Here is a 9,699-nt window from a genome sequence, read left to right on the forward strand (position 1 = left end):
CACAAGTACTGCTGCGACGACCCGCACAGCTTCTTCCCCTACGAGCACAGCTACATGTGGTGGCTCAGGTACTGGCCCTGGCCCTCACCCCACCGACCACCCCAATCTAGTCTGAGCCCTCTCTTCCCATCTCAGCCAGGCTGCGTAGTCAACCCTCAGTGCTCATCCAAGTGCCCATCCCAATATCGGCGCCACCCCCCGCGGGCCCGATATTAACGTTTGCCCTCATCCATGACCAACCCGACTCCCTCTGCAACCCCTTCTCAGCTCCATTCCCCCATCCTGATCCTGATCCGAACCATTATTCAAATCAAAACTTGAACCTCACCCCAACTCCACCCAGGAAAACCTTCAGTTTAAACCCTCTCCAAGCGTCATCCACCACCACCCTCAACCCAACCCCAAATTACATACCAACCCTCTCCCCAACAGCAAACTCCCATCTTCCAATGTTCACAGGAAACACAAACTCCACCCTCATTCAAGTACCCACCAGGGTCTCCTTCCTAAGATCAACATCAACCTCATCCCTGACTTTACCGCCCAATACCCATCTATCACCAGCTCAACCTGCCCCTAATTCCCCCTGCAATCCCACCACAGCTCTCCTTCCCCACCCTGATTCCAAACATTATATAGACCTACATCCAAACCTCAGCGTCAAGCCTTTCTCCTCACCTGATGCTACACCCAGCTCAACCCCAGCCTCAGCCCACCTCAACTCTTTTCTTCCCCCTGCCATTCATTCTTTCAGCCACCTCCTGCTGAGCACAGCTTTTCTAGGCCCTGTGCTCAGTGCTGGGGGTGTACTCCCCTCCTGAGCTAAGACAGAAGACCAAGGGATCAAGGCTGCCTTCAAGTTCATCATGAGACCATGGCATAATGCTACAGCAGAAGCCCGCTCAGGCTGTGCCATAGCAGTGTGATGACTGGCTGAAGATCCACCCACAGGGCCTCAGTTTCCTCACTAGTTCAGGGAAGGGATTAGTTAGGCCATTGCTGATATTCCTGGAACTTCAGTGTGGGGCTGAGAGAGCAATTGGTCTCAATCTCTTTCCATCTCCAAAGGCCTCACCCAGAAAGTAAGACTTGACCCCAAACTTGCTCTGGGAAATAGGCATCGGCGGAAACGGAGTGGGCTAACTCAGTGGACAGTGATTTTCCTGTCCATGGAGGTAGTTCACCAGCGGCTGCATGCCCTCTGAGTAGACAGCCTGCCACTCAAACTTCTCTGAGCCTTTGTCTTTTCATCTATCAAACGGGAAGGATGATAAATCATTGCCCTGATTTCCTACTAGGGCAAGAACCAAATGAAATAAAGAGGTGAAAACCAACTTGGCATCTGCCACTGACAATTAGTTATTATTATTGCTTTTTCTTAACAGCTCAAACCATAATTCGAAAGGACTTTCAGATAGCTAGTGTTTCAGTTCGTGCACATTCAGCTGCTACCTGTAACCCAGAGAAGTATATTAATTTATTTTCTGTTCATCCATGTTTTCATTCATTTATTATAGCCTGTGCTTTATGCCAGGTGCTATGCTATGCACTGGGGACACAAAAATCAATTATTCCCTGCCCCTCAGGAGCTTACAGTCCATTCAGAGAGATAAGACATGTACCTAACATGTAACAATGGAGTCTTGTTTTAAAACTCACTGCGTACTTAGCGCTGAAGTGGGTGCTGAAGTACCTGTATAATAGTACTTACTTCCCTTTGAAGTATAGAGACAATGTAGAGCTTTTGGAGTGGTTAGAACCCTGTCCAAACCTCGGCTCTGTCACTTACTAGTAATAGCTATGTGAATTCAGGCAAACTATCTCCGAGCCTCCTTTTCATCTCTGAAATGGTAATAGTAATACCTGCCCTATGGAATCGTTGTGAGGATTAAGTGAAGTATGCATGTGAAAGTGACTAGGATGTATTGTAGATGCTCAATAAATGCGAGTTCCCTTTCCCATGCTCATAAGTGGGGAAAGGGAAACTTGAAATATGAAAGTGAATTGTTCAAGATCTTCTAGCAATGTCACAGCAGACTGAGATTTAAAGAACATTATGTAGGACCATCCAAGGCTAGATGCATTCACACATTTGCAACCTGGCACGTTTTCTCTCCATTTTACAGATGAGAAAACTTGAAAGCCATGAGGTTACTATCAGGGAGTGCCACAAGCCTGTCTGGCTCCAAGCCCAGGCTTGTCCTGCTGCACAACTGTCTAAATGTAGCCTGGCTGTCTTACAACCTGCTCTACTCAGATCACTTGAAAAAATACTCATGACCCTTCACTGTTTTCTGAGCACTGTGCTAGCCCTTGGGAACAGAGAGATGAGGAAGCTCTCTGCACCCAGCCAGAACCCTAACCCTCTACGACCAACCCTTTTCCCTGTACACCCCTGTGTCCCTCCAGTTGCCTTGGACCCTCAATAGAACACTTTAGTGGCTTAGACAACCAGGTAATGGTTTTAATGGGGTAAGTTCTGAGGTCACATCACATGTTAGTGTGCTCCCATCTTATGACCCCAAGGGCAGGCTCCCATCTTATGACCCCAAGGGCAGCTGAACGGTTCTAGCTTGCAGGGCTGACTCTTCCTCAGTTTGAATGTAAGGTGGTTCATAAACACCACAGGCTATTGCAAAGTAGAGGAGGAAAACTGAAGGTCCTCAGGACATCTGGGTGATCAGTGAACCCCAAACCCTGAAAACTCTACTGGCATGCTCCTATCAGTTCCCTGCCATTGCACTGTAGAGACCTTATTTTGCTCTGGACTCTACTTGACCCTTTTCATGAAGGCTGGCCCTTAAAAAACATAAATCTTCAGGTAAATACTGTTTCCTTCAATAGACCTCAAGGAGAATGAGAATTGCTGTCTTTAAAACCATGTCTCAAGAAGTGAAGACTCAAAAAGAAAAAGAAAGGGGAGGGAGGGAGGGAGGGAGGAGAAGGAGGAGGAGGGGGAGGAGGAGGAAAAGGTTCCCTGTGGATAAGCAGCTGGTGTTATAACTATCTGGTTATTATTATTATTTTTTTTTATTAGGATGTGAGACAAAGGCAGTGGCCCTGCTGGAGGGCAGAATTAGTGGCCAGGCACTGTCTTATTTAACCTTATGAACACCTGGTGAGAAAGGAACCTTTACAGATGAAGAAAATGAAGATCAAGAGATGAAGGATTTTTCAGCTTATATGTGACAGAACCAGGATTCAAAATTAGACTTGCCTGACTCAAAAACCCTAACAAATGTTAGACTGACCCTCCAATGTTTTTCTAGGGGCTCACAGTAGGTTATCTATATTTCAGAGTCATAAATCTGTGAAATTGAATTGAAGAGCTAGCAGCTGTTCAATTTCTCACCCAGGGCAGGAATCTCTAACTTCATTGAAAGGTGTCCTCATCCAGGTGTTCTGTGTAAATCTGTCCAATCATAGGGAATTTACCCGCCTTGAGGCAAAGCATGGGACAGCTCTGACCACTTAAAGTTCATCTTGTGCGAGGCACAGATTTCCCTCCTTAGAGCTTCTCCTGCTCTGTCCCAGCTCTGTACTTGGGGGCTGGTTCCTCTGTCCCAGACAGACCATCTGAAACAGTGCCCACTTCCTGACTAACCACTGATCTGGAATATATCCCCCCTCAGCTCTCTCACCCACTTTTTGTTGTTGTTGTTGTTGTTAATCCTTACAGTGATTTTTAAAAAAAATATATATATATTTTATTGATTTTTTTTACAGAGAGGAAGGAAGAGGGATAGAGAGTTAGAAACAATGATGAGAGCGAAACATCGATCATCTGGCTCCTGCACACCTCCCCCTGGGGATATGCCCACAACCAAGGTACATGCCCTTGACTGGAATTGGACCTGGGACCTTTCAGTCCACAGGCTGATGCTCTATCCACTGAGCTAAACCGGTTAAGGCCTTACAGTGATGTTTAGAGAGAGTGGAAAGGAGAGAGAGAGACAGAGGGAAACATCAATGTGAGAGAAACTCATTGATTGGTTGCCTTCTGCACACACCCTGACCAGGTCCAGAGAACCTGCAACTGAGGTACATGCCCTTGACTGGAATCAAATTCAGAGCCCTTCAGTCCAGGCCAACGCTCCATCCACTGAGACAAACAGGCTAAGGCTCACCCACTCTTCAAAGGACCATACTTTTAGAGGGCCCTTTCCATTCAGGTGGCCATAGATGTCCCTTTTAAAAGGTGGGATCCCGCCGAAACCGGTTTGGCTCAGTGGATAGAGCGTCGGACTGAGGACTGAAAGGTCCCAGGTTCGATTCCAGTCAAGGGCATGTACCTGGGTTGTGGGCACCTCCCCAGTAGGAGATGTGCAGGAGGCAGCTGATCGATGTCTCTCTCTCATCGATGTTTCTTTCTAACTCTCTATCTCTCTCCCTTCCTCTCTGTAAAAAATCAATAAAATATATTAAAAAAAAAAAAAAGGTGGGATCCTAACTTGTGCACAAGTCTCCAGCTAAGAGCATTATAAACAACTAGAGATCTGTTGCATGAAAAGACTCATGCAATACACCTTCCCTCCCCCTGGCTACAGGCACCGGTTTTCCTCCGGCACCCGGGACCCAGGCCTTTGCTCCAGCTGGAGCTGCCTTCCAGCCCGCCAGCCCCAGGTCCCCCGCGGGAGGGCCAGATGAGAGAGGGGCGGGTGGCGGGGATTGCCGCAGTCCCTCCGGCCGGCCACAGGTTGGGTCGCACATGAGACGCCCGCTGCCCTGGGTCGCAGATAGCAGGCCCGGATGGTGGCAGGGCAGGCGGGATGGCGCTGTCCCGCCGTGTCTGCAGTATGCAAATAAGCCGCCATCTTTGTTGGCGGCTAATTTGCATATCACGCTGATTAGCCGATGGGAGGTGTAGTGAAGGTACAGTCAATTACCACGTTTGTCTATTATTAGATTAGATAGCTATATCTCAAAAGAGGAAATAATGCCCAAAGAACTAACAAGTACTACATGCTCTATGTGGAAAATGTGGAAAGGACAGGAGAGATAAAAGAGGAAAGAAATCATGGGAGATCCAGTATTTTAACTTGGTTTCCCCAAAAGACTTGGAAACAAGGATTTGAGGGCAGATAGTTTACATGAAATCAATTCTAAAAGACACCGGCGGACGGTGGGGAATTGAGGAGGTGGGAAGAGAAGGAGCTAATGATGGTGTTACCAAGTAAGTCACCACTGAGGCTCACTGGAACTTAAACCTGCTAATCTCAGCCAGCCAATGTAGAATCTGCATCTCAGAGTCATTTGGCCCAAGTGCCAAAAAGCTGGGTATTTACATACCTACTTATGTCAGTCATTAGTTGTGTGCTGGTGTGAGAAGGCAGGCGTTCATTTTCCTGCACTTCTGACCTGCTCACCGTGTTGGTACTGTTCTGGGCCCAAGAAAGCCCTCAGGCAAAATGATACAAATGTTAGCATTTGAAACTCTGGCCAGAATAGTTTACAATTATAAACCTAAGGGGCAGAGACAGGACATTGAGAGCCTGTGCTTCAGCCAGCGACAGCCTGTTAGCATTTTGGTGTATTTCTGTCCAACTTTGCATATGTATAATTATGTATATATTTGTGTTAATTTATTTGAGTTGGGGTTATGTTATATATTTAGTAGTGTGTCCTCTTTTCACTTAACATTATCTCATCTGAATTTAGCCTTGATCTTAAATGTTATTTGAAAACATGTTTTTAAGGGCTCTATATTATTCCATTGCGGGGGTATCCAATAATTTATTTAGCCATGGGAATACAGATTCTCTGAAGCTCTAAGGTGTTTCTGTTTAGTGGAAATTAGCCATCAGCTAGCAGGAAATGAAATCTGGCAGAAATGGCAAAGGCAGGAAGGAGTCTGTGGCTTGGGTCAGGGAGGAGGGTTAGAAGGAATCTGCGATGCTGTGATTTATAAGGTATTTGGTGTTTACCCACAATTCCTGGCTCACAGCTCCCAAAACCTATGGAATTTCCTAAGTGTTGAAAATAATAAAGGTGTCTTTTGGGCTCCACCCAAGGGTAGGGTCTGGTTGTCAGGAAAACCAACCACATGATTAGAGATTTGGTTTCATCCTCCTCATGCCCCTTTTTCCTGACCTCTTGGAGAAGGGCTGGAGGTTGAGTTCAGTAGTCAATGGGCAATAACTTAGTCAATCATGACTACATAATGAAGCCTCTGTAAAAACCCAAAAGGACAGTAGTTGATCTTTTTATTTTTTTGGAGAGCTTCCACATTGGGGAACAAGAATGCTTCCATGTGCTACCAGGCTTCAAGCTCCACAAAGCTCTTCTGTTCATGACGTCACCCTATGTATCTCTGCATCTGGCTGTTGATTTGAGTCCTTCAATATCCTTTTTAATAAATCATCTAGTGAGTAAACTATAGTACTGAGTCCCAACTATGTGGTTGCACTGAGGCATGCCATGTGTGTGGGGAATACTTGACATATAGTTGATACTTTCCCAGGCTTAGGCACAGAAAGCCTGTTTAAGACAAGTAGAGACAGAACAACACTTCTCTAACATGCTGCCTCCAAAGTCCCTTTCTGAAGCTCAGCTCCTCTATGGTCTTCTCTCCCCAGCATTGGTGCTCTTGTGGGCCTGTCCATAGCAGCGGTGGTCCTCCTGGCCTTCGTTGTCACCGCCTGTGTGCTCTGTTACCTGTTCATCAGCTCAAAGCCTCACACAAAGTTGGACCCAGGTTTAAGCTTACAGACTACAGGTAAGAAAGAGGTCACATGCTCTCCTTGTATTCAGCAGACAAGAATTTTTACGAAGGGGACGTATTTAGAAATGATATTTTGAACACTTGCCTCATGAGTGTTCCTGGAATATTCAGAAGGAACAGCACAATTCTAAAGAGGTTTTTGATCTGAAGATGTCCATTCTAAACCTTTCATGTGCTCTGTGTTTATCAAAACAATTTGATGTAGTCAGCATTCTGTTTGTTAGACAAAGATGAATCCATCTTGTGGATTTTCTAAGACAATGTTTTAATTCTAGCCTTAGAAAATGCAAACTGGTTTTAATATTACCCCAAACAAAATACAATTAATAAGAAAAATTTGCTGCTCCCCAAACTCAATTTATTCAGAAATTAAATACAGGTATTTTTGGATAATCTGATGTTCTTGGCCTACCAATTTCTTTATTAGTATAGGTGACCAAGAGCTTCCCTACAGGGTCACCTTCAAAGTTTTGCTTTTGCACATATTTTACAACCTCTTCAAGGCACTGTGAAAGAAACAAGTAGCTATTGGCAAAAGATCTTTCAGTACAGCTTGGTAGACAACACTCAAAATGGGTAGTATTATTTCCATTTTACAAATGAGAAAATCAAGGCTGAGAGAGATTAGGTGACTTGCACAAAGTACCACAGCTAATACATGAGAAGACTGAAATCTGGCCCATGTTTTCCTGCCTTGAGTCATGCTCTTTCTTCAGCCCACCACTCCGGGTCTGGCTAGGTATACAGTTAAGCACAAAATTGTTTAATACCAAATGTAAGGGGTGTTTCAAAAAGGAAAGGAAACTTGAATTGGTGCTGAATTAGTGAAGGAGTTGGTTAGGCAAAATAGATGAGAAAAGGCATTTCAGGATAGGATAAATAATGGGTAAAGGTGTGTGGGCAGGACTGAGTGAGACTATGCAGTACCAGGGTCATTCACGCTGGGGCGCTGTATGGGAGTAAGGCCAGGCTGGACAGGGGAGGAATTTAAGTTCAGAAGCAAAGATGGCACACTCAGTCAGGGAGGGAGAAGGGGCAGGGTGGGTAACAACTAAGTTTCAGAGAAAAGTAGAGACTTTTCATTTGCACAAGATTATTTTTCCAATTTCACAACAAACTCGTGCAAAAAACGACAGCACATGAACACACCTCAGATCCTGATGCTTACAATAATCCCACTGTGGCCGAGCAGTAAAAAGTAGAAGGGCTGGCTTTTGAGGGCTCTCCTTGGAGCCAGGAAGACCTAGGAGGAGAATAGGAAGTGGCAGGAGAATAGACCCAGCCTCAGGGAGACCAAGGATAGCCCAAGCTTCAACTTTTTTTTTTTAATAACTTTTATTTATTGATTTTTAGAGAGAGAGAAAGAGAGAGCGAGATTTGTTGTTCTACTTACTATGCATTCATTGGTTGATTCTTTTTTAAAAATATATATTTTTATTGATTTCAGAGAGGAAGAGAGAGGGAGAGAGATGATGAGAGAGAATCATTGATCAGCTGCTTCCTGCACACCCCCTACTGGGGATCAAGCCCACAACCCAGGCATGTGCCCTTGACCAGAATCGAACCCAGGACCCTTCAGTCTGCAGGCTGACGCTCTATCCACTCAGCCAAACCAGCTGGAGCCATTGGTTGATTCTTATATGTGCCCTGGCCTGGAATCAAACCCACAATCTTGGTGTATCAGGTTGATAACCAACTGAATTACCCTGCCAGTGCCCAGGCTTCAACTTTTATAGAGAAAAATCATAAAAGTTAATGAGAGGCATAAAAGAGCCTGACTATCTGGTGAGGTACAGAAAGCATGTGAATAGGAAGACTCAATGTCATAGACGAATCAGTTCTTTCCAAATTAATCTATAAATAAAAACCCCAACAAAAGTTTTAATGGAATTTGTCAGATTCATTCTAAAATTAATATGGAAGAGTAAAGGTGCAAGAGTGAACAAAACAGTTTTGAAAACAAAGAAGAGACTTGCCCTATCAGATACTAGAACATTTTTCAAAGATAAGAATTTGTCAATTTGTTATTGGCACAGAAATTGACAGGTAGAATTGGGCAATGCAGTGTCCTCAACTAGTGCAAATTTGCTACCCAAAGATATTTTGCAATGTGTGGAGACATTTTTGGTTGTCACAACAGGCGAGGGCTACTACTGGTATCTTTTTTTTTTTAATATATTTTATTGATTTTTTACAGAGAGGAAGGGAGAGAGATAGAGAGAGTTAGAAACATCGATCAGCTGCCTCCTGCACATCTCCTATTGGGGATGTGCCCGCAACCCAGGTACATGCCCTTGACCGGAATCGAACCTGGGACCTTTCAGTCCGCAGGCCGACGCTCTATCCACTGAGCCAAACCGGTTTCGGCGACTACTGGTATCTTTTGATAGAGGCCAGGGATGCTATTAAACATCCTACAACACAGGATAGCGCTCCACCACAGAGAATGATCCAACCCAAAATGTCAATAGTGCCAATGTTGAGAAACCCTAGAATAGAAAGTCCAGAAACAGACTAATTAAAATATAGAAATTCAAAGAAAATATTTAATTATTATTACTTTTTAAAAATATTTTTTATTGATTTCAGAGAGGAAGGGAGAGGGATAGAGAGATAGAAACATCAATGGTGAGAGAGAATCACTGATTGGCTGCCTCCTGCGTGCCCCCCACAAGGGATCAAGCTGCAATCCGGCATGTGCCCTTGACCATAGGCTGACACCCTATCCACTGAGCCAAACCAGCTAGGGGCCCTTGCTGGTTTTCAGCCCCAGATATTATGTGTGCACCTCTTCCTGGCTCTGGTGCTCTGAGCTGGGGAGCCTCACTTGGAGTTTAGACCCCACACTTCTTAGGGGGAACCCCCCCGCAGCTGAGGTGTCCCTCCGGAATCTTAGCTGCTGCCAGTAGGATTGGGGGCCAGCCCTTCTTGCATCTCTGCCCTTCCTACTAGTCTCGTTGTGGCTTCTTTAAATCCTT

The 9,699-nt window shown here is 45.0% G+C and overlaps 1 protein-coding gene across 1 annotated transcript in view; it reads left to right on the plus strand.

Annotated features, from left to right (window-relative positions):
* FAM159A (family with sequence similarity 159 member A) overlaps positions 1-9,699 on the plus strand; it is a 20,886-nt gene that overhangs the window by 1,857 nt on the left and 9,330 nt on the right. The window contains exons 2-3 of the mRNA XM_006768387.2: positions 7-68; positions 6,576-6,715. Coding sequence (XP_006768450.1) covers positions 7-68; positions 6,576-6,715 — 202 coding nt within the window. The remainder of the gene's footprint in view (positions 1-6; positions 69-6,575; positions 6,716-9,699) is intronic.

The sequence above is a fragment of the Myotis davidii genome, unplaced genomic scaffold, assembly GCF_000327345.1.
Source record: "Myotis davidii unplaced genomic scaffold, ASM32734v1 scaffold79, whole genome shotgun sequence".
NCBI lineage: Eukaryota > Metazoa > Chordata > Mammalia > Chiroptera > Vespertilionidae > Myotis > Myotis davidii.